The sequence below is a fragment of the Gambusia affinis genome, linkage group LG14 (genome assembly GCF_019740435.1).
Source record: "Gambusia affinis linkage group LG14, SWU_Gaff_1.0, whole genome shotgun sequence".
Lineage (NCBI taxonomy): Eukaryota > Metazoa > Chordata > Actinopteri > Cyprinodontiformes > Poeciliidae > Gambusia > Gambusia affinis.
Window position 1 is genome coordinate 132,631 of NC_057881.1, and position 24,521 is coordinate 157,151.

The following is a 24,521-nucleotide window of genomic DNA, read 5'->3' on the forward strand; positions in this document are numbered from 1 at the left end:
AAACCATGGAATCAGAACTCATGTTGATATTTCACTTAAATAATTTGATTACAATTAATAATTAGATGAGAATTTAATTTTCAAATCTGAGAATTCATTCAAAACACTTTCCAACTTTACGGCTGAAATAGTCTGTAAACAAACGGGGAGCAGCTCAGGTCGCTGTCCAGACTCAACCTGTGATCAGGTGAGGCAACACAAAGAAACGCAGGAAGAATTTAGCGTGAAATCGAGGAAACGAGGAGAGGAGTCAGAAACGGAGATCCAGACCGTCTCTAAACATGTGACAGATGCACCTCAGCATGTAATGGATCGGTTTGACTTTCAGACTGTAGTCAGTCGGGTCAAAGGAACGTTCAAAAACCAATGGAAACAGAAAAAACTCCTGAATTAAACTGGCGTCCAGCTAGTTTAATTCCTTAGCAAAAGATGCCCTCTAGTGGACAGATACAGAAGCTTCAAAAGGGCTGATGGGTCTATGTTACATCAAGGAACTCAAATCTTCTTCCTGACCAGAAGGAAAAGCTTCAGAGCTGGTGTGTCTCAGATGAAGATTAGCTTCTGGATTCAGTCCTTTGCTCAGTTTTATGGGAGTTTGGCAGTGAGGAACAAGAAACGCTTTAGAATACAATCTTCACTGGTTTTATATTAACCGGACCGGATCGATCTTCTAATGTTGTCATAAAATGGCTGAATAACCAAGTTTGAGGCGAGTGGGACGCAGCGGTTCTGCAAACATTCGTCTCCTGAACTCGATTAGCTCCGTCCGAAAGTGGGAGCAGAAACACTCAGGCGGAAAAGCTGCAGTTTTTCTCCAAATTAGAGCGTTTATTTTTCATGCCTGCAGCAGGAGGAGAGCCACCATTAAACTATCTTGTTACTAAGTGTTGCTCCGACCAACATCGTTATGAAATTCCACAGCAGCTCTGAGACAAACTCACTGCTCTGAAAGGTCAAAGGGTCGCACAGCTTTAAAGAGACGATGCCACTCAGCGCAGGACCATTCACATTCCAGCCATCCTGCGTCCAAATGTTGCTCTGATCATGTAGCAGATGATGAAACCAGGTAAAAATCTATCGGGTCGACCAGAACTGCAACATTCCTGACATGAATCGGTCCAGAACTAAGGCCATTCTGAAGGCTGACCGGGTCAAACTGGACCAACTCTAACAAAGGTTCTCCTCCTCTTCTTCCTCCTCCTCCTCCTCTGCTCTTCCCGCTCCGGGTGCGCGCGGAGGCATCTGGCGCGTGCGCGCGGCGCTGCGTCAGAGCGCGGAGGGCGGCGCGTGGCGGCTCGAGGTGATTCCCGGGTTTATAAGCGCCGGAGTTTCTCAGTGCGTCACAACGAGCCGCGCAGCCAGGATCCCCCGGTCCGGTCCGGTCCGCTCCGCCCGGCGTAGAGAGCCAGGAACCGACCGCCTGTTTTCTGCCAGCGGAGAGTTTTCCTGGTTTTGGACTTTGTTCTGGTTCGGAGCAGAAGCCGTGGTTCTGATCCGGTTCGGAGGACCCGCAGCAGCTGGAGCAGCTTTATGGAGGATCGGAACTTTTGCCACAGAGGAGATGAAATCTGCAGAGGAAGGTGAGTTCAGCTTTTCCTGTCTGGATTTTGGACTCTTTGGACCCGGTTCGGGTTGGTTCCGGAAAACCCAGTTGGATTCCATCTGGAGCTGACCCTGGGGCTGGTCCGGTCACAGTGGGTGTGGTTCGGTTGAAAATGGTCCCGAACCTGACGTGTCAGAGTGATTGATGCTTTGTTTGGACCAGACAGGCATGAGGCTGGTCGGAACCATCTGGACCCGGAACCTTGTTGGTCCAATGGAAGTTGGTCGGATGTGAAGTTGGCTTCAGTTTTCAGCAGTTTGCGGTTCTGTTCAGTCTGGGTTCTGAACCGGACCTCCATGCATCCGACCTCATTGTAACATTTCTATCAGAGTCATTATTAGCTTTGTTTGAGCCCTGAGCATGGTACTGCCGCCACCATGCTTTCCTTAGCGCTGGTTTCCATGGAGATGCTAACGTCTCCCTGCTCTCCCTCCAGATGCCTTCGGCTTCTCGCCCAGCGTCAGCCTCTCCCTCCCTCTGGGCTCCCAGTTTCTCCAGTCCAGCCCCACCATTTCCGTGTCCGTGGCGGAGCCTGAGACCTTTGACCCCCGTGACGACCCGCAGTCAGCCGGCTTCTACTCGCCGGTGCGCCCGGACGTCGGCGCAGCACTGGAGGGCCCCCGCATCGAGATCACGGCCTATGGCCATTCGCCCGAGGACGAGTCGCAGCGGGGCGGCATCCCGGCCGCCCAGCGGGTCGCCTCCATCATGACGCTGCCGCTACCTGGCGCCGACCTCTACCGCGACCCCAGCTGCCTGAGCCCGGCCAGCAGCGTGTCGTCCCGCAGCGGGCTCTCCGACGCCTCTTTCGAGTCCGGCTTCTACAACTACGACAACTCGCCCCAGAACTCGCCCTGGCAGTCCCCCTCCGTGTCCCCGAAGGGCTCCACCCTGGCCCTGCCAGAGGACGGCGCCACCTCCCCCCGCGCCGATGCGACAGCTGACGGCTGGACCGCGCCACAGGGGTCCAGGCCCAGCTCGCCCTGCCGAGCCAAGAGGAAGTACAGTCTGAACGGCTTCCCGTCGCCCCCCGACCCCTCGCCCCGCGCCTCGCCCCGCCTCAGCCTGACGGAGGACAGCTGGCTACCCAACACCAACCAGTACACCAACTCCGCCATCTTGGCCGCCATCAACGCCCTCTCCACCGATGGCATGGCCGACCTCGGCGACGGCGTCCCCTTAAAGGCCCGGAGAACCAGCCTGGAGCTCAGCCCCACGGTCAGCCTGAAGCTGGAGCCCGGGGGGGCGGAGCCACAGCAGGACGAACGCCCTGCCAGCCGCCCGGCCCTGAAGAAGGAAAGCTACTTCCTGGACGTTCCTCAGAACCCGTTCAGCTGGACGAAGCCCAAGCAGTTCTTCAGGTAAGGCCGGCCTTCAACCAGCAATCTGGACAGGCTGGAGGGTCAGGAGACCAGAACATCTCCTGGCCCGGTTCTGATCCTCTCCCTCCTGTTGCCCGGTTCCAGCCCGTCTCTGCCGGCGCTGGACTGGCAGCTGCCCAGCAGCTCCGGCGCCTTCAGCCTGCAGATCCACGTCCAGCCCAAGTCGCACCACCGGGCGCACTACGAGACGGAGGGCAGCCGCGGCGCGGTGAAGGCGCTGGCCGGCGGACACCCGGCGGTCCAGGTCTGTATTCCTCGGGTTTGTTTGTTCTGACAGCAGGCCCGGTTCGGTCTCTGTGCCCGACGTGAGGCGGACCCGTCCACTTAGCCGCTTCCTGTCCAGTCGATGATGACTCACAGTTTTCCATGACGTCTCTGAGCGACGCAGACAGACATGCGGCGGGCCGCTGGAGCTGAGTCACGCTCCGACCGCAGCGGGCTCCGGTGGTCCAGCTATAAACCCGTCTCTCTCCACCCCAGCGGATCCTCGGTTCTGGGTAAACTCAGGCTGGGAAAGTGAAGCAGTGGACTCTGAAAACGGCTTGTGACATTCCAAGCAGCTTCGCAGGCAAACGCTAATTAAACAGCTACAAGAAAATACCAGTGTCAGAAGTGAGCCTTATGGATACTACTGAAATATTTCTTGAGGTACAGTACTAGCTTTGCCTCAAGAAAACTGTTTTCTGAAATTTAATGAGCAGAAAGCAGAACAGTGACTGTTTGCAACAAGTTGCTGCTGTCAACATGGAGGCACGGTAACCCATGGTTATCGATCAGGTGAAGTGAAGCAGTCTTTGGAGCTGCTGCAGCAAAAACCTCCTGGTTTGAGTCCTGCGTCAGTCCAGGCACAAGCAGGACATCTGACCACTTTACCTCAGTCTGAAACTCTGAGTCCACACGGGTCGTAACAGGAAGGTCCGGATGTGGACGGTTCTGTTCTAGAGCCTCTCAGTCCAGAGGTTTTTCTGCAGCGGCTGAAACATCTGGAAACTAAGACATTTCCCAGCAAGCGGCCGACGCTCGGCTCGTGTTCCTGAGAAGGTGCTAATGATTTAATGACGGGCTCCCGGCTGCCCTACGCTGCAGCCCCCCGCCACACAGACCACCCTTTGTTTAGGCCACTTCCCGCCCAGCTGACATCATGGCGTCCTGCGGAGGCGGCGGCAGCAGCAGCTAACCACAGCGCTGACTCAGTACTGCTCCTGTGGTGGGCTGGGGGGGCTGCTGACCACAGCTGCTCACATCTCTGAAGCTTTAGGTCTGTTTCATGTGGGGTTATGCAGAGGACTGAGGAGAAGTTACTGTCCTACTGCAGAGTATGGAGGAACAAAACATCCAACATCAAGCAAAGCATTGAAATAACTTCAGACATGTGATATATTTTCCTGGAACAGCACCTCCTGGTGGCAGCGTGCGGGAACTGTTCCTTTGGTTCTGATTGGTTCTGCTTCACACTAAATTTCATCATTTTCTGGTTGAATCGTTGCACTTTGGACAATGTTCCCTTGGATTCTGCTGATGCATAACCATGGCAACAAGGTATTGCTTTTCCAACTGGGAGCAGCTGATTAGCATCTCACAGCCCAGATAACGCCTGAACTTTGACCCCTAACCCCAGAGTTGTTGAAAGGAGGCGCCTTGGATGCCGAGAGAGGAGGACGTTCCAACCGTCTCTTCCGTCCAACTTGATCTCTGGATCGGATCTTTGACTCCAACGTGTTTCTGGCAGAGCAGCAAAAGCAAACGATGTGGATCAGTTGCCTTCGCTATAAACAACCATCAGCCCCTGAAGAGAGAAGAGCCAATCATAGCGATGCAGTTTTTTATATAAATTCAATGTTTGAATATTGACCAACACAGACTGAACATCTTCCGCCACCATCACTAAAACTACAGGCAGACTACCGAAAACCCACGGCATCATTCATAACTTCTTCTGTTCGCCGATTGGCCCTGTGGAAAATCTACTGGGGGGAATCCACTTCAATGGGAAAATCCCAGACAAAGGACTGAAAAGAGATGAGAATCGAGTGGAATAGCTCAGGAAGGCAATGGCTAGCTTAGTTCAGGCAATCACCTGGAGACCAAATGGCATCATGGAGGAACACAGCAACAGCTCAGGGAGGTTCTGTTTCTGTTCAAAGCAGCGTTTGGTTCTACCACAATAACCCAGCTTTCAACATTTGTTAGACGTGGAGACAGGAAGTCCTGGTTCCCAACCGCCGCTCTTCTCTGTTCTTTCAGCTCCACGGCTACATGGAGAGCGAACCTCTGACCCTACAGCTCTTCATCGGCACGGCTGACGACCGGCTGCTGAGGCCCCACGCCTTCTATCAGGTCCACCGCATCACGGGAAAGACGGTCTCCACGCCGAGCCACGAGGTCCTGCACAACAACACCAAGGTGCTGGAGATCCCGCTGCTGCCGGAGAACGACATGCGCGCCATGTGAGTAGAAACAGGAAGTAGAATTAAAAACCAGCAGCTAATAAGCTACAGCTGCCTCAGGATGAGGGGGGATTATGATGATGATGATGAGTGGCTGATGAAGAGCGTGGGTAGGATAAGAGCAGAGATGAGGAGGATGAACAGAATAAAATCTGACCGTTTTAAAAATCCATCCATCCATCCATCCATTTTCTTACACCCCTCGTCCCTAATGGGGTCAGGAGGGTTGCTGGTTCCTCTCCAGCTGCGTCCCGGGCGAGAGGCGGGGTCACGGGGTCACCCTGGACAGGTCGCCAGTTTGTCGCAGGGCAACACAAAGACATACAAGACAAACAACCATTCACACACACACTCACACCCAGGGAGAATTTAGAGAAACCAATTAACCTGACAGTCATGTTTTTGGACTGTGGGAGGAAGCCGGAGAACCCGGAGAGAACCCACCATGCACAGGGAGAACATGCAAACTCCATGTAGAAAGACCCTGGGCCGGGAATCAAACCAAGGACCTTCTTGCTGCAAGGCAGCCGCTCTACCCACTGCAGCACTGTGCAGCCCCGTTTTAAAAATGAAAAACCAAATAAAAAATGTATCATATCCAGTAATCAGCAGCTAATCTGCATCATGCTGTAACACTGGAATGTGTTTGGATCTCTGTGTCCGGTCAGGTCCGGTCCATTCTGGGTTTAACACCAATGTCTCCGGACCTTGCTGCATGGTTTCTGTTTGAGCCATTGGTGTTTCGTAAAGTGATCCAGGACAGAATTATGACAGATCCGGATCATTGCCAACTGGTTTGAATATAAAATCTGTTGGGAAAGTCCAGCCTAACCCGCGACCGTAACCCAACCTTCAGACCGTCGACCTCCGTCTGCAGGACTCGGCTCTCGACTTCTTCACCTGATTGCTTCACCAGAGCTGCAGAGAAGAATGTAGGGAGTGTTGAAATGTGTGCAAAAGTTGACATGAAGTAGCTTTTAAGGAATGCACCATGGAGCGGCTCTGCAGCCCAAAAGCCAGAGACGGCTTGGAGCGACTCGCAGAATGAAAGCAGTTTGTGGGGAGCAGCAGAGTCAGTCCAGGAAAAAAAATTTACAATCCCAAACAGATCCAGGAAGGAAGATCTGTCGGTGCTGATGTGCGATCTCACGCCTCACTGAGTTTCTCTCCCAACAGAATCGACTGTGCGGGAATCCTGAAGCTCCGTAACTCCGACATCGAGCTGAGGAAGGGCGAAACGGACATCGGCCGGAAGAACACGCGCGTTCGGATGGTGTTCCGGGTTCACGTCACCCAGCCGGGCGGCAGGACCGTCTCTCTGCAGGTCGCATCCAACCCCATCGAGTGCTGTGAGTCACCAAAGTTCTGTCCTCTGTAGCCAAACCAGTTCAGACCAGTCTAACAGAGTCCAAACCAGTCCAGTTCAGTCCAGATCAGTCTAGACCAGCCTAATCTAGTCTGGTCCAATCTGGTCCAAACCAGTCCAGTCCTGGTTGAACCTCCAGACTCAGATGATCCTTAAATATGAAAATGTGTGAAATGAGGAAATGGATCAGCCAAAGTAACACGCCTTTCCTAACACAGCGAGTCACTGTGAATCCCAACACTTCCACACTATTCAGAACAGGAAGTTTATCATAGGTGATACACGATGCTCTGCGGTTTCCTGTCTAGACTCACGTCAGACAAGAAACAGGCAGGCAGCAGCTTGAACTGTTTCAGACGTTAGCTAAAGCAGGCGAGGTTTCCCTCTCAGTCAGTTTTTAGATTTTAGATTGTTGATTCCAGAAAATCAGCGATGTGTTGGTAGAAGAACTTGTTGAGCTGATTGAGGTTCATCTGAACCCTTAAGAGTAAAACTCAGTGAACTTTTCCTGGACTCCAGCTGACCTTCAGCACTGGGGGTTGACCTTTGTGATGTCAGCGGTGAAAGGAGCCGTTGTTTGTTCCTCATTTCCGCTCTGAGCTGCAGAGGAACCCACAGGTTTCCAAACATGGAGAACTTCATCATAAGCAGAAGTGTTGAAGGAAACCCCCTTGAACCTTAAACCAACATCTGGAGGCTAGACTTTGACTGGGCTCCTTGGTGGGACCCAGTAAAGGTCCAGAGGGCTTTCCAGCAGAAACCAGTGAGGCAGAGTTAGCAGCAGATGTAGAGCAGAGGCTGCAGCTGCACAGCGCTCTGGATGCTCAGGCCCGCATGGGGAGTGTGTGGATGAGCCGTGACCGGGTTCCCCTCTACCCCCGCAGCCCAGAGATCGGCGCAGGAGCTGCCGCTGGTGGACGAGCAGAGCCTGGAGTCGAGCCCCGCCCCCGGGGGGGGCACCATGGTGCTGGACGGACACAACTTCCAGCACGACTCCAAGGTGCTGTTTGTGGAAAAGGCTCAAGGTAAGAGGAAGGGCTGCAGCTCTGTGTGTGTGTGTGTGTGTGTGTGTGTGTGTGTGTGTGTGTGTGTGTGTGTGTGTGTGTGTGTGTGCGTGTGTGTGTGTGTGTGTGTGTGTGTCTCCCTTTGCTTTTGGAGAAACCCCAGGAATCCCGCCCTCCCATTCCCATCAAAATATGGTCTCTCTGCCAGAGCGCCACATGTGGAGTAAATTACTGTGGCGTATTTTTAACCCAGCAGAAGTTTCCATTGCCTGTTGAAAAGAGGAATGATCATAACAGAGTGTGTGTGTGTGGGTGTGTTTGTTTCTAATAGCTTGTGGGAACCATTGTCCTGACATACACCACGTTGTGGGGACCCTCTGCTCCTTGTGGGGACCGAAGCCTGGGCCCTACAAAGGGAAACGCTGTTTTTAGGTCAGGGGTCAGATTTTGGACTAAGGTGTGAATTGAGTTTTGGTTGGTGTTGGGGTTAGGTATGTAATGGTTAGGGTGTGGGGAAGGTTTAGGCTGTAGAAATGAATGAAAGTCAATGGAAAGTCCCCACAAAAATAGCAACGCAAACATGTATGTGTGTGTGTGTGCGCGGGTGTGTGTGTGATGTAGATGCAGACCTTGCTGCTCAGTTTTGGCTCCCACATGTTCAGCTGAGGTTTATAAACAGTAATTAGCCTGATTAGCTTCAGCGGCGCTTCACAAGGAGTTGGGTGGAGCTACAGTTGAGTGGAGGAAGTTTTGGGTGGAGGCAGAGCACCGTAGAAGTCTGAGAACAGAATCTTAGTCACCATGGCAACGGAGAAACCAGCTCATTGTTTGCTTTGTGAGGACGGGAATTGAAAACTTCTGGCTGTGGAGGCATTAGAGGGAATGGAGAGGCGCTGACCTCTTGACCTTCTTTAGATCCTTCTCCATTTATCACTGAGACCTTCACAGAAAAAATATGTGAAAAGAAGAGAGGCAATTTTAGAGCAGAAGACAGGACGGAGAATAATACTTTGGCAAAATAAAGACAAAAGCTTATGATAATTAACTTTAAGATTCAAGTAAAAAACATTAAATCATGGAAAGAAAATCCAGCTGCTGAATTGGAGACGGATCTGGAAGATTCAAACATAAAGACGTTTCATAAATGTACATGATTTTATTAACAGCAAAGAATTCAGTTTTAGTTTCGGCTCCCACATACATTAAATACTTCAATCTACAAACTTGCTAATCTGGTAACATGCAACTAAAACCACAGATGAAAAGATCAAATGATGAAGAAACTAAAAGTAATGAAGGTAGAAACTGTAAAAACATCAAATGTGAATAATATCAATAGATTCTCAGTGTCAGCTGAAGTTGTTATGTTTTAGTTAGCCTTTAGCCACATTTAGCTCCGCTGCTATTAGCTAGCTAGCAGGATGTTTTGGGACATTTTGAATACTCTGTAACTCAGTGACATGAAAACGATATAAAATGCCAAGAGATAAGCTCAACCTTACAGAAGTATTGGTGATGACAACACTCCCCTGAATGAGGTTTTAACCGACCAAACTCGATAGCTGACTTTAGCTGCAGCCTGCTACACTCAGGGCAGTTCTAATGTTTAATACAAAGACATCTTAAAACTGAAGCACCTAAATTTATTATCCTAAGCTATTATTGCTACCCAGCTACCACATACTGTGAATAAAGCTGCGATGGACAAGAAGAGCTTAGGCATTTTGCGCTCTACACCTGAGTCAGAATGAATTAGCTGCTCGTCTAGCAGCTAGCAGTGCTCCGTGTCAGGCTAGCATTAGCAAGCATTGCTAGCAGCTAGTAGTGCTCCGTGTCAGGCTAGCATTAGCAAGCATTGCTAGCAGCCAGCAGTGCTCCGTGTCAGGTTGACAGAAAGCAGCAGCTGCTTCTCTGAGGCAGGTCTGTGCAGAGACCTATGGAGGGGCAGGGCTCAAATTTAAAAAGGGGGCACATTGAACAAAAACTCTGTACAACAACACAGCAACAACCCATAATAATCAATAATCTAATTGGATCCTACTATATTATTGCCATCATGCGGGGAAATGCAAAGCAGATCTAGTCTATATTTCCCCTAACAGGTAGAAAGTTTCTGTTTCTGCTGCTGAACTGATCTGAGACTGAACCTGTTAAACAGAACAGAAGAGAGAAGGTCAAAGGTCAGGTTAATTTGCTGCCATTTTACTAACGAAGCTCTAATAATATCTATTTAACCTCTAGAACAACCTGGCAGCAAACTGATTTATAGATCCTAAAGATCAAAGGGGTTAAAACTGTAGAATAGTTTGATGTTAAACCTCTAGATCTAGAATTATTAGACTGGGATATCAAGGCAAGGAAAAGGGTTAGGGTTAGTAGGGTGGGTTTCTGGGGGCTGTGGGGTTCTGTCTAAGGCCCCACATTACCTAGGGGCCGGCCCTGCCATAAGCATCTCTGGAATCTACCTGGAATCCACCTGGAATCCACCTGGAATCTACCTGGAATCCCCTGTCAGTCCCCTGATGTTTGGGGACATTTGGTTCATTTCGTTGTGTCATGTTTGGCTTTTTGCTGCGGTTCTGATTGTTGCTCCAATATTTTCTCTGATGTTTATTTCATGAACTCTAATTGGACCGAATCTTCCTTTAACACTTGAGGTTCTGCAGTAACTTCAGTTTACAGCCCAGAACCTCCAGCAGCTTTAACCCGCCTGGTAGAAACTTTAAGGAGAAGCAGAGAACAGTCAGCAGGTGGTACCACCTGGTACAGGGTGGTACCGGGTGGTACTGGGGCTTTGAGCTGCATTGCGACTCGCGGGGATGGTCGGTACCGTGTCTTATATCAGGATGTCTGATATAAACAGTGTTGGCATGGTTACTTTGAAAAAGTAACTTTAATCAGACTACTGATTACTCCTTGAAAAAGTAACTTAGTTATAGTTACATTAAAAGTAACTTTTTAGTTACTTTCAGCAGCTGCTAACAACAACGCTGTGAAAATCACATTGAGCTTTGCCAATACTTAATTGTCAGCTATTTTATAACGGTAACATCAACAATGTGTCTCCACTGATAAGGTTGAACTGAAGAGGAGTTTGTACAAAAAATAAAAAACGGGAATAATTTGTGTGGTCCACTGTTGTCTGGAAAACTTTAAGAAGGATTTTAAGGCCCCCCCCCAGGTTCTGCGTTACGGCCCTGCGTTTGGTGTCACAGCGCAGCGCACAGAGCTCCTCCTGCAGCTCCACAGCTCAGATGGCTGCACAGATTTGTGACACTTATCTTAATATTAATAATTAGAATAGCGTTAAGTTGCCAATATAACTATTTCCAACTACGGACACGTTCATTCGTGGTTGTTTTCACGTTTATTGCGCTGTTCATATTAGTCTCGATGTTTGCAGTTTTCTGGAGCGCAACGTGAAGCTCGACATCATTCAGAGGTAATACATTAACTTGACATTAACAAAGACACAGCGGGACGGATCATCTGAGAAATGATGGACAAGGAGAGACTGAGTAAAACTACCTTAATGACGGACAAATTCTGGGATTTATTATGAGTCTCTGATTATTTCCAAGCCAAAATGAGCAACTTCACGTTCAAAAACGAGCCCAAAAAGGCGCAACCCGCCACTCATTAAATTTGCAAGCGACTTAAAAAAAAAAAAAGAAGAAGCCCAAAGCCACTTATAATAATCGGACTTGGCGACAGAAACTCAAAATAGTTCCAGTTTTTCCACCAACAAAATGCGCATCTCCCTCCATTGTTTACATTTCTGTTGCATAGAGACGTCGGTCACTCGACAAGACGAGTAGAGGAAATACGATTAAATTACAAAAGAAGATAGTAACGCACAGTGATTTTGATAAGTAACTGTAGTCTGACTACTGGATTTGAAATAGCAACGCGTTAGATTACTGGTTACTGAAAAAAGTGGACCAACGTCAGTAACACGTTACTGACATCACTGACTACAATCTACCTGCAGTGCATGTGGCTCTAGTGTCAGCGTAACGTCCTGACTGAATGAAAATCATTAGAACCTTTTTATGTCACGTTAACGAAGAACAGCTGAAAAGTTACCGGGTTCATCAACTGGTACCAATTTGGCTCCAACTCCTCCCCTCATCATTTCTATATTCTTTACACCAAATGTTTTATAAACATTAATGTTGTTTCCACATATCATCTCCAATGTCCGCTGGACTTCGGGTTGCTCCGTGTCAGCTGTTTGGGATTCCCCTCTGTAATTTCCCCTCAGAAAGCAGGAGGAGAATCCGGCTTTCTGATTGGCTACCTGTCACATTCAACAGGCTGCGTTAAGCTCCCAGTGGGGAAAACCCCTGATTTAGATCGGAGCGCCACAACGATCTACCGTAACACACCACACACTACAGGATGATCGGTTATGAAACCACAAGAGACAATCTGAGAACATCAACGTTCTCAGATTGTCTTAAGGGGAAAATGTAGGAGTGAACTAACGTGTAGTGTGAACTATTGCATCAGGTAGTCGATGTTCCATCTTCTCTATTTAAATCTAATGATTACTGAAGGACAATATGGTTTACAGACTTCATAATCTGAACTCTTTTGGTTGAATCCAGTATTTATTTACACTTTGGTGTTTTTATTCAAGTACATTTTTATTAATGGAGACTGAGAATCCATTTTATTTTTGGATGTTTATTTTATCAGTTCCAGTGTTAAATGTTCTTTTGAAAATAAAGTGTATCTATCTTTGGCAGGAAATCACACGAATTATTATGTCATTTCCATTAAATCAGTGTAAATAGGTCTTCAAACAATATTATTGTCTATCGCAATAATTTTTGAGACAATTAATTGTTCAGCAAAATTTGTTATGGTGTCAGGCCTAGCAAGGACGATTATGAAAATATAAATAGAAACAGTTTTTCTAATGTCAACATCGGATCTGCGTTTTTATTCACAAACCAGTGTATGACAAAATATTCTTGGTTATAATTTGATAGTTAGAGGACACAGATCCGCCCCCCTCCTCACCATGAACCCGGTGTGTGAACAACATGGAGACTCTGAGAGTCTTCATCAGACTGAGGGCAGCCAGACAAGTTTATTTTTACTAAATTTTTAGATTTAGCTAAATATTATTGCTGAGGGGCACAAACAGGCCTTCTGACACACAGATTTAAAAAAAAACTCAAAAAGGGCACTAGGGGCATCAAGGATAAAAAGGGCAGGGGGCTCTGAGGTCATCGCTGGTGTTGGGTTAACACAGCCGGAAGCTGCAGAGCTGCAGTCTGAACCCGGCGAAGAACAAATCATCTTTGATCAGGAAAAAGAAGATGAAGAAAGGAACCGGTTCTGACTGGGACTAGATCAAACCTTCAGCTCTGCCCTGAGTACGACATTCTTCCATCAGCTGCTGCCTGAATGTGACTGTCTTTAGGACCTGGAGCAGCTGCCGGGCGTTCCCTCTTTGTTTTCATGAGGGTTTCCCTCCGTCTGGCACCGGCTCTGGAATCCTGGGTAATCCTGCCATGAAAACACCCCATAAACCCCCCCCGTCGGTTCCGATGGATGTCGGATCGTTTCCAGATCGGATCCGTTTCTCAGATGGACAAATTACCGTTTATATTTTATTAGTTAATATTACTATACTCTATTTATGTCCACCGGCCGATATTAGCTCGGGGTAACACCGGCTCCCCCAGATTTAGTCCATCATAAAGTTAAGTTGTAATTTGATCTGACACAAGAGTGCTACATTAGAAATAAAACATTATTATTGTCATATGTTATATTCACAAGACTATTATTTATATTATATTATTTCACTCTGTCAAAAGTAATATAGCTCCCAAATCTCCCGTTTTTGTTCTGAATGTTTCTTAAAGACTCGATGTGACGAAGAAGTGAAACGGATTCACTGCACAGGATGAATCTGCTGAACCACTCTGAAGGTAGAATATATGTCACCTAATATATATTATTCAGTATTAATCATTATTTAATCATCTCTGATATATCTCAGTGGTTCTTGAGAAGTGGGACAAAATGGGTTTAAATATTCTCCTCCAAAATTTTAATTATTCCTCAAGCTTATGTATTCAATATGACAAATAATGTTTTGGACATGTAAAAATACTAAGGTACAGGCTCCCAGTTGCAAAACTTTTTGAAAATTACATTTTTAATGGACCTGACCCAGAACTTTGTCATTACCATCTGACAAAAATAAATCAAAAATTGTTTTAATGACCCTATTAGTGATATTTTTACTCAGTTTTACAGATAAATACTTCTCAAGAAACAAAAGAAATAAAACAAAAAACAACATAAAGTCCATCTGATGGAGTTGACAGAACTGAAGGTGGTGACAAACTAGTGAGTAAAAAGAAAAACTTGATACATGTGAAGTAATGCCATTTATGTAAAATACATTAAAAGGAATTAACTGCACATTTAAGGGAGATTTGTCAACATTATCACTGAAAGAGTCGCAATGTCAGTTAAAAACTCTGATGGAGTCGACAAAATGCCAAACTAACTCAATTTAAATGATGTTACTCTGTTATTCTAACCCATATTGTAGCTCATCGGGTCCATGAAATCTTTACAGTTTACTAAAATTAAGCATTAAATTCACAAAATTTCAACAGTTTTGTAAATTGTCAGTTATGTTGTTGACACATCATGGTTGTGACGAACAATTTAGGAATAAAACGGAAGAAAAAAACTAAAGAATAACATAAGCTAACTTGAGCTGCTAGCTCTATTAGCAAAAGAAGAAAAAGGAAGACGTCATGGGGTCCTCAGAAGCTCTGATGCCCCCAACAATGCCTGATTTTTTTAACATTCTTTTTATGTCTGACGGTGTTGACAAAAACTTGGGACAAATTTCAATTGAGTCGGAAAATATATAAAAATTATTTTTAATTAAATTCATTGATACTTTTATAATTATTTATTTGAATACTTATACTTAATTGTCATAATATATTATCTTAGTATTCTTTTAATTGTTTTAAACTACTATAATGTATTGAGTTTTGCTCCAAGACAGGGATTTTAAAGACACCATCCACCTACTACAAAGTTTAAAATAAAATATATTCTGCAAACACCCGGAAAACATACATTGTTGTTCTGACATGACCCAGGTTAGTGAAAAAATATATATTTTATTAAAAATATTCCTCTTCTCAAGAATCACTGATTTGTATTTTGTGTTTGTGTATTTATATAAATATGCATTTATATTACTTAATAATTTATTTAAAAAAAAACTACTCATCCTGTATCATATCAGAATATTATAAATGTCCTTGTCCATGTAGCTATAATAACTGTTTGAATGAGTTTTCCAGTAAAAAGGGTTAAAATTTGTTTAGTGAGTTATTATTGATTAAATGTGCTGATCCTTCATTGTGCCCGACAATCATAACGCTGAGTGGAGCGGTTGCCCTCTCCAAGATGGCGGCTGGACGTCTCGTCAGATAGACAGAGCGGTCCATGTGTCCTTTAATGAGCTGCTGCGTTCCTCCATCTTGGAGGACTTTGTCTCGGCCGTCTTGTCCTCCGTCCGGGTGCAGCTCTAACCGCAGTCCGGCAGCCATCTTGGTTCTAGAGAGTAGAGATGTTCAGGGTCACAACTTTGACCTTTGACCTGCTAACTGAGTCCTATAGAGTCTGAGATGGACTTCTGGATTTTTTGGTCATTTCTCTGACTTTCATGCTCTGACCTTTGACCTCAGGCTGAATGTGCTGGGAAGGCTGGCAGCTGATGAGATATTTTCATCTCTGGAGAATGATGAAGGTCAGAGGTCAAATACTCCTGCCTCATATCATGATGAGAAAGAACTTAAAGGTCGTTCTCTGCAGGAGAAGCTGCTCTGGACAAGAAGACTTGTTGCAGAACCAACCGAACCTACCTGGTCAACATGCTGGTTCTGGGTATTGTTGCCATAGCGACCCTGTTCTGGCGGCTCTCAGCAGTCGGCGGCGCCACTGCCTGCTGGACCCGGTCCGGCCAGCGGAGGACAAGCAGCTCTTTGAGCTGCAGCTCATGTGTTTATATTTACCAGCTGCTGCAGGCTGGGCGGTCCTGGATGGTTCTGGATGGTTCTGGACGCATGCCGCTGGCAGCTCCACCCAGCTGCAGCTCAGCAGCACAAGGAGCCGCTTGATTCCAGTTCTACACAAAACATGACAAATGACTGAGGCGCGTTGTCTGATCCCTCGCGCAGAGAGCCTCACAGGAAGGATTGGAATAGGCCGCTGAGGCCGGGAGGCGGCCTGGGCGCAGTGGGAGCGGCAGAGGAAACTGGTTTACAAGCTGGCTGGACTGGGAGCGGTTTTCTGGCTCCGCCGTTAAACTGGGGAAACTGGCGGCAGTCCAGCACAGCGGACTGGGAACCACAGCTGAAGGTTGTTCTCTGGATCAGAGCCGATGAACCAGGGATCCAGAGCCGGAAAAATCCGGAACATTCTGGAAAAATCTGCGGTTATGAAACAGCTGAGCTGCAGAAACAGCCTGAGAAACGATGGCCTGCTTCTCAACAGGTAGCAAAGAGAAACAGAAAAAAAGAAACAGGCAGTAAGATATGTAAACAACTGGGTAAAGTTCCACCTGCTCCAGGAGAAACGGAGAACAGCGGCTTTCTGTCCTGGTCTCTGGGCCGCATCAACTTGCCGACTGTTTCAGCTCCTGGTTTTACCAGTTGAAACAGTCGGCAACAGGGCCGTGCAGAGACTTTTGGAGAGGCAGGGGGTCAAATTTTAGCCCTCTGTGCACAGGCCTGGTCGGTAAGCCCGGTCTGAACTCCGAGGGTTTGATTAGGGAGCGGAAGAGAACGGCTGGCTGGAATTAGCATTCATAAATCGGATCAACCTTGAGCTCGGCGCCACTCGCGCCGCAGATGTTGAATATCCAACATCCTCCTTGAAAACAACTTCACTCCGGTAGTTTTAACGTTTTACCGGCACAAAAGGAGCACTAACGAAGGAGCCCATCTTGGAGCAAGATGGGGGTCGGTGAACTCTGGATGACCTAAAATACAAAGTTGAATATCTCAGAAACAAACGGAGCAACAAACACTCAGGTTGGAATGTTTGTGGGTGGAGTCTCAGCTCACCGGGCGTCCAATAAATTGGTTTCAGAAAAGTTTTACTGACTCCTGATTGGCCAGTCGCCTCGGATCACCTCGAATAAAACGCAGCAGCGAGACCCGGTCCCTGATTCCTGTGAGAATAGACGGCGAGTCGGGTTCCGGTCGGTTCTGATCGAGTTCCGGTCGGGTTCATTAACAGGCCAGGCAGCTGGCGCCGGGCTCTGAGGAACGACCCGATGCACCCGCCTGTGATGTCACGGTTTTCTGATCCGCCATGTTGTCTCCTGCAGACGGCCACCATGTCTGGGAGAGCGAGGCCGCGGTGGAGAGAGACCCGCTGAGACCGGTAAGAACTTTTCATCTCATCTGTAAAATAAACCAAACTAAGGATTCTTCACGCCGACCCACCGAGTCGCTTCCTGTGGGACACAAATCTGTGACTTTCCGTCACGGTTTCAGTCGAGTTGTTTCAGTTAGCAGCTCTGCTTCCACAGACAGCATTCAGTGTTTCTGCTCTTCTCCAGTTTTCTGGATGTTTGTTCCAGATCTATGATGTATAGAAGCTGAATGCTGCTTCTCCATGTTTGGTTCTGGATGCAGAGCAGAACCAGAACCAGAACTTTAGAAGTCTGACATCAGTCCTGTGATCCTGGAAACGTCCTTTAGCTTGTAGAGGGCTGTGGAGGTTCAGGTCAAAGGTCAGATGGTTTCTGGCTGTTGAGTGTAGATCTGTAACTCTAGATATATAACTAATTCTACAACACTTGTTCTACGACTCCAGATCTACAACTCTAGATCTATAACTCCAGATTGATTCTCTTTATTAACTTCATAAAGTTTTGTCTCATCCACACGTTGATCTGTTCTCAGCATCTGCTCAGTAATTGGATGGGGTCAAAGGTCACCTGGTGACATCATAATCCAGGACAAATAAAGCTAACACTGTTAGCAGCTAGCACTAACTGCTAACAGTGTTAGCCGCTAATTTGGTCCAGATTCTGTGGTTTTATTTGGATTCTTAATGAATAAATAAAACATTATTAAGGTCAGAGGTCAGCTGGTCAGAGGTCCCAGTTTGACCAGAGACCGATGGGTTCCTCTAATCAAAGCGATGAAACGTTTTCCTCAGATTGTTGAAATGTTTCGGCGGCTGTTGATTCAGGAAGTGGAACAGGAAATGCTTTGTGCTGCAGAACTCGCTGCTGGTTGAAATCCCGCCGTACCGGACGCAGCGCCTCTCCGCCCCCGTTCACGTCAACTTCTACGTCAGCAACGGCAAGAGGAAGCGGAGTCAGCTGCAGCGCTTCTCCTACGTTCCCACCAACGGTGAGCTGAGAGCTGGACGTGTGAATTTCTTGTTTTCTACTACTGGGGGAGGAAGCCCACAGCATGATGCTACCACCACCTGGTTTTGGGTCCTCCTCTGCTCTTGGCTTCTTTGAAATAGGTTTAAACTGGTTAAACTGGTTAAACTGGTGCTGCGGCTGAGAGTGATGCCACTGAACTGGTTATTGCGCCCCCCACAGGCAGAATCCTGAATATTTCCTCTTTAATTTTCATTTTCTTGTGACATTAAATAAAAAGCAGCAGACAGATTCATGTTTTAGTTTTCTTCCTTTCAGCCATGATCGTTTCCATGACGATCCTGCAGGCGGCCATGATGGTTATTCTGTCGTTCCTCTCGGCTCCTTCTGGTTTCTTGATCGCCCGTCTCAGACTAATTGGAAACATTTATTCCCCCGCGCCGCGGCGGTCAGCCTGGGAGGAACAAAGCAGCACTTTTATCCGTCCATTGTAAAACAAAAATCATAAAATCTGTTCTTTTCCGTACCTGCAGCTTCGTGCAGCGGGCTGGGAGTGGCCCGCTTCCCGCCTGACTAAAAATAACCCCTGAGCCGCCGCGGATCGCCCCGCAACCTTGGAGAGAAATGCAGTGGGCGGCTCAAGGCTCCCTGCTGTGAAAGCGGAGCGTTGTCCAGAGGAACGGCAGCAACTGGAGGAAACGCAGAAATGAGCAGAAGCTGCAGCTCTTCAGGAAACAAGTGGAGACGATTCTCTCTGCAGCTTCAGAGAGAATCAGACATTATTGTTAAAACGCCACAGCAGATTTATTTTGAGACGTAAAGAAATCATTCTCACTTCTGCTTCTGTTTGCCGACTGTTTCCTCCAGAGGCTCGCTCACTTCCTGCTCACTTCCTGCTCACTTCCTGCTCACAACCCTGGGTCAGAGCTTCCTCTGCGGTTCCTGTGGCTGCGTCACAAAGCATTTCCAGATTTTCCCATTTCCAGAAAGGTTTTGATTCAAACCGAAACCAGAGCGTCTCGGTTCTGATCCACTTCTTCTTCTTCTCCTTTCAGTTCCGACGATAAAGACGGAGCCGCATGACGACTACGGCGCCGCTCTGCTGTGCAGCCAGCATGCGCCGCTGCACCCGAAGCCACATTACGGTGCCCAGGTCGCCACCCCGGTGACCTCTCACCTCAGGCCGTGCGTTGTGGGCGGGGCTTACGGCGGCTCGCCCGCCTCCAGCCCCAAACTGCAGGATCTGTCTCCGTTCTCCAGGCCGCCGGCCGCCCACGCCTCCATCATCCAGGAAGTTCCCCGCCGTCCCCCCTCGCCTGCAGACTCTCCGACCCCGACCTCGACCCCGAACCCGTTCCCCCAGAACCCGGCCCGGCCCGCCAGCCCACCGGAGGTTCCTGAACCTGCAGGGCGGGTCCGGGAGGTGGACGTCAGCATCAAGGAAGAGCCGCAGGAGCTGGACCAGATGTACCTGGATGACGGTGAGAGGAAGCTTGTGTTGTCAGGGGTCAGAGGTCAAAGGTTCTGATTCAGGAAGTCAAGCAAGAGTTTCATCAAACATTAAAATCTGTTTCTGGATTTCAAATGTGTCTTGAATCCAGACGATCATAATCTATTATTGTTTCTGCTGCCGTCGGGTAGAAATGGAGCTGCAGAAAGGAAAAGCTCGACCTTTGACCTTTCTGCCGCCTCATTCGTGCGGCCGTCCGGGCTGGAACCCAAACAAGGAAAGGAGTCCTGAAGCGAGCTGCGGGTCAACCAGCAGAACCAGCTGCTAGAACCTGACGGGGCAGAATCTCTGGAGAGCCTTCGTCATGCTGAGGAAGAAGAGGAGGAGGAAGACGGACCGCCTGCAGCTCTCTGACCCGCTGACCCAGAAGTTGTAGCTGCTTCCTGTTGCGTCCTGTCAGACCGATGACCTCAGCGCGGCGGCGCCGGCGGCAGGGGATCGGTCCCGGTCCGATGCTGTGAGCAGAATAAGAAACGCCAACCGACCGCCGAGCGCCGGCCCGTCTGAGTCCAGATCGTCGGTCCGACCTCCGGAGGACGAAACTGCAAAACGTGTTTTAGATCCTGATGCGTCTTTTCTTTGGGGAACAGAAATAATAATAATATTAATAATAACAATTTAAAGTTAAAATCTCCAGATAAAGTTGTTGAGACCCAAACGAGCCGCCGGTCCGGTTCTGGATCCATCTTTCCACCGCTTCCCTCGCCACACCATTAGGGAACGATTCACTGGACCAGAATTCCCGTCCTCCAGCGAGAGGCGGACGGATCTCATGATGAAACCTGGATGAATATACTTTATTAATACCAGAGAAGTTCTGCAGGTTCTGATCCACCCCGCAAGAAATTTCAGAAAATGATTTTCTCAGCTGAACATTGGGATTAAAACAAAATTTAATTGGGATCAAAATTTATTAAAAATGTTCTTAATGAGATTTTTAAAAAACAAGTTTTAAATTTTGAATATAATTTTGCAAAGATGAAAAAGTTCTTCAATGTTTGTGAGAAAATGAGTTTTTCGTTTTGATTGAACCTGAAGGTTTAACTGCGTCTCTATTCTCCTTCCAGTCAACGAGGTCATCAGGAACGACCTGAGCAGCGACCCCGCCCACAGCCGCGCCTAGGCCCCGCCCACGGCCGCGCCTAAGCCCCGCCCACAGACACATAGAGTAGACTTAGGGTTTCTCACCCTGCCCATCCTGACATCATGCTCCCCCTGCAGCCTGCAGGAGGAAATGTGACCAGGGTCCAAATGTGCCTTCAGGTTCGGATCTTCCATGTTTTCCGGTTGGTTTTTCCCAAATCCAGTCTGTGAGCGACCGGTCCTCACAGCGGAGGATTCTTTCTGAAGCGGTTTTTGTCGCAGCGCAGTGAAAAGTGCCTTTAAATTGAAAACTGGGAGAAACAAACTGAACAGTTCCTGTTTGGATCAACAGAACCTCAGTTCTTCTGAACATCAGTTTTCTTAGAACTTTTTAGTTCCTGCTGCCGCCATGTTTGTTTCGTCTGCTGGGAACTAAAAAACGGGAAGAAAAAAGTTTTTTATCCCTTTAAGTTTCCCTTCAGCACCAAAACACAAGAGAAGCCGTCCAATCAGGGCTCAGTGTCCACAATGAAACACGCATGGTCCGTCCAACACAAACTGGCCTCCTTTGCACATGTTGGTGTCGCCCTCTGCTGGCTGGTAGGCAGAATGCAGCTGCAGAGGAAACTAAATAATAAAACTTTTATTAACTGATTTAAAACTTCACTAAACTTTGTAACAAATCCAGAAATTCAAACATAAAAAAGTTTTGTAAACAATAATTCTCAGTCAAAATACTAAAACTAATTCATTTGAACTAAATTCAAAATAAAACAGATGCCTTTTATGTTTGCTTCTTTATTTATTTAAATCTGTTTTGTGGATTAAAATAATTTATCTGTGATGAAACTAATCAAGCAATAATTTACTTTTCAGGAATCTTGGAATTTGTTTCTATAACAAGCTGATCATTTTAAATGGACTGTTGATTTTTAGATCTTTTAATTAGATTTCCTGATCAAATCCATTTATTGACATCAGGGTTTGAATATTTTTGCACAGATCTGAAGGTTTCTGCACTTTCTTGTCCTTCAGTCTGTTTTTCTACCAACCTGCATTTTTATACTTTTCACATCATTTCAAAACTTCAAAGCTGCAAAGTTTTAAAATGTTTAAACTTTATTTTTGTTTCTTTTCTCTGAATTTGTGAGTTTCTGGGATGAATCTGGTTTTAATGATTGAATCTGTTTGCACTGAAGCAGTTAGTGACATGACCTTTACCAGCCACCGTACTCCGCTTTGCTTTTTCTCCTGTACATCTTCTAACAGGAAGAGGAAGTGATGTCATACGTGGATTTCAAACTGATTCTTTAAAACTTGACCTGCTGCTTTTCTAACAGCTGATCTGGAGATTTTTCGAAGCAAACGGAGGTTTAAATTCTTCATGTTTATCATCCTGTATTTATGAGTTTTATTCTGTTTAATGTTTCTGATTCAATAAAAACTAATTCATGTTTCATCTGAACTTTTCCTCCGTTTGTCGGCTCTTTGAGTCGATTCTTTAGTTGGAGTCGGTTTCTTTCTCATCAAGCTGCACGTTTGTTTGATGCAAAGCTCAGCTGATTTATTGGCAAAATAAAAACGGTTGAAAATAGAATTTCAATAAACCCTCAAATGATCTAAATGTGAATAAAGATGTAAATTTATCTTGAATATTTGAGAAACATTTAATTCCTTTTGTGATCAAAGGTATTTTTGAATTGAATTCATATCAATCCTGATTGTAATAAATCCTTAATTAATGGTCGATCATTTTAACAAATTTTATATTTTCATTTAATTTCTGAAAACTTTCATTTTATTTCATACATATAGAAAATGTGTCAGTTTTCTAAAACCTAAACAAAAATGTTTTCAGCCTGAAATAATTTTGTGCAGAAGCTGAAACGCTAAACATTTATTTATGTTTAGATGAAAACATTTTTCAGATTCTGAGGTTTTTTTTGTTTTGTGATCCACTTTGATCCTGATCAGCTGATCGATCCGCCATAATCAGAAACTAGTTTCTCCTCGGAACCGGACAGCGTTCGGTCCGGTTCTGATCGGGTAGAACGCTGCGACGTCTGACTTTGGAGCAACAAGGAAGTGGAAGAACGAGAAAGGAAACTTCTCTCCTGATCATGTTGGATTTCCTGCAGCAGGAACCAAAATTCAGACATTTCTCTGGATGAAACTCAGGATCCGTGTTTGTCTTTTAGAAATGCTTCTTGTCACAAGATGATTTCATGTTTTGCTGTTTTGAAAATCAGGTGTGTTGATGTTGCTCAGCTCTTCAGGAAACCAGGATCGGATTGAACTCGATCCGGTTTCAGCCTCCAACGCCGTCGGTAAGTTTGAGCTCATTTTCATCTTCAGATGGTTTTAATCACTTTTGTTTTTGATCAGGAGTTCAGGCTGTTTATTTCAGATAACTTCTCTCTCCATCCCATAATCCTCCCAGAATAAACAGAAAAGCTTCCTTGTTAATTTGTTTCCTCTGGTTTGGATGCTGAGCAGCTGGAAGGATTTTCGCTCTAACGTTTTACTTTCACACAGTTGTCATGATGTGTAACCATAGCAACAAGGTCTTATTTTTCAACCGAGATCAGCTGAGTAACATTGCAAAAGCTCCAGTGACCTTCAGCTCTGCTGTGTTCCTGGTTTCAGCGGGAGGAGATGGAGTCCGACACCAACCGCTCCAACTGGAGGAGCGGAGGAATGTTTGCTGGAAGGACGATACCTGGTAACTCTGGCTCTGATCAACGTCTTCACCTTCGTCGTCGGCCAGCCGATAACAACCAAGCTGCTGTGGATCTCCTTCACCGCCAACAAGGCCGCAGATATCCTCAACTGCAACTTGGCGTGTTTCAACAGCTTCCGGTACCTGGTCTTCCTCTTCCTGTACCTCCGCCACCAGTCCGCCATGCTCTCCGTCATCCTGAGCTACAGCCAGGTCAGCGGCCCCATGAGTTTGTGCTGGTCTGCTCTGCTCGCTGTCTGTCGCCATGACGACCACGCTGGTCAGCGACAACACGTCCTCGCAGATAAAAAGCGTCCCGTTCGCAGCAATGGTGCTCCTGACCCACCTGATGGTGTGGGCCACTGCCGGGATCGCCCGGGCGCTCAGGACGTCCAGCCCCGGCCGGGACCGGCTGCATCGGGTCAAGAGGAAGGCCTTCCGGACCGTCTGCGCCACCACGGCCGTCAACCTGCATGCATGCAACCGCCATGCAGAAGTGTACTTGTTCCAGATTCAGGACCAGCAGCTGTTCAGCTGCGTCCTCACGCCCATCTTCGTCCTGCTGCCGTCTGCTGCCCGCTGTTCTACCTCTCCACCAAAGGGGGCGCTCATCTGCGTCAAGAGGAAGAACAAGTGACGGCTGACCGACGCAGAGAATGCTGGGAGTTTTCTCAGACTGCGCTAGATGTTCAACTGATGGAGAAAAGAAGAAACCACGTGTCATTTTATCCAGTCTTACAAAGTTGACGTTTTATTTTTGTTTCAAAAGTAACTTCAGCAAATCCAACAACTGAGGTTACACTGATGGACCAGAAAGAGACAAAACACAGAATATTGATTTTAAAATGTTATGAGAATTATTCATTTTTTTCACCAAACTCAGATTCTTTAGAGATGCAATGAAGAAACTGAAAGAAAAGCTTTGAAGGTGACTCAGTGAGATTTTTATTTATTGTCATAAAGCAAACAATGAAATGAAAATAAATGCAGTTAAAACAAAATTAT

General features: G+C 46.9%; 1 protein-coding gene and 2 long non-coding RNA genes across 3 annotated transcripts; 1 reads left to right on the top strand and 2 right to left on the bottom strand.

Annotated features, from left to right (window-relative positions):
- The first annotated feature begins 1,201 nt into the window (after positions 1-1,201).
- Positions 1,202-24,512, top strand: nfatc1 (nuclear factor of activated T cells 1). The gene is made up of 10 exons (XM_044138442.1): positions 1,202-1,580; positions 2,040-2,964; positions 3,070-3,229; positions 5,230-5,432; positions 6,609-6,781; positions 7,683-7,823; positions 17,191-17,246; positions 18,094-18,226; positions 19,260-19,685; positions 20,782-24,512. Exons 1-10 carry the CDS (start codon positions 1,562-1,564, stop codon positions 20,835-20,837), a joined length of 2,292 nt encoding a protein of 763 aa, XP_043994377.1. The 5' UTR covers positions 1,202-1,561; the 3' UTR covers positions 20,838-24,512.
- On the bottom strand, positions 13,773-16,159 carry LOC122843596. The gene is made up of 3 exons (XR_006372735.1): positions 15,722-16,159; positions 15,533-15,590; positions 13,773-15,413 (listed from the first exon to the last, which is right to left on the bottom strand). It is a non-coding gene; the product is annotated as an uncharacterized LOC122843596 (long non-coding RNA).
- LOC122843595 lies at positions 18,245-19,252 on the bottom strand. Its single transcript, XR_006372734.1, has 3 exons — positions 19,040-19,252; positions 18,732-18,964; positions 18,245-18,658 (listed from the first exon to the last, which is right to left on the bottom strand). It is a non-coding gene; the product is annotated as an uncharacterized LOC122843595 (long non-coding RNA).
- Positions 24,513-24,521: the final 9 nt, after the last annotated feature.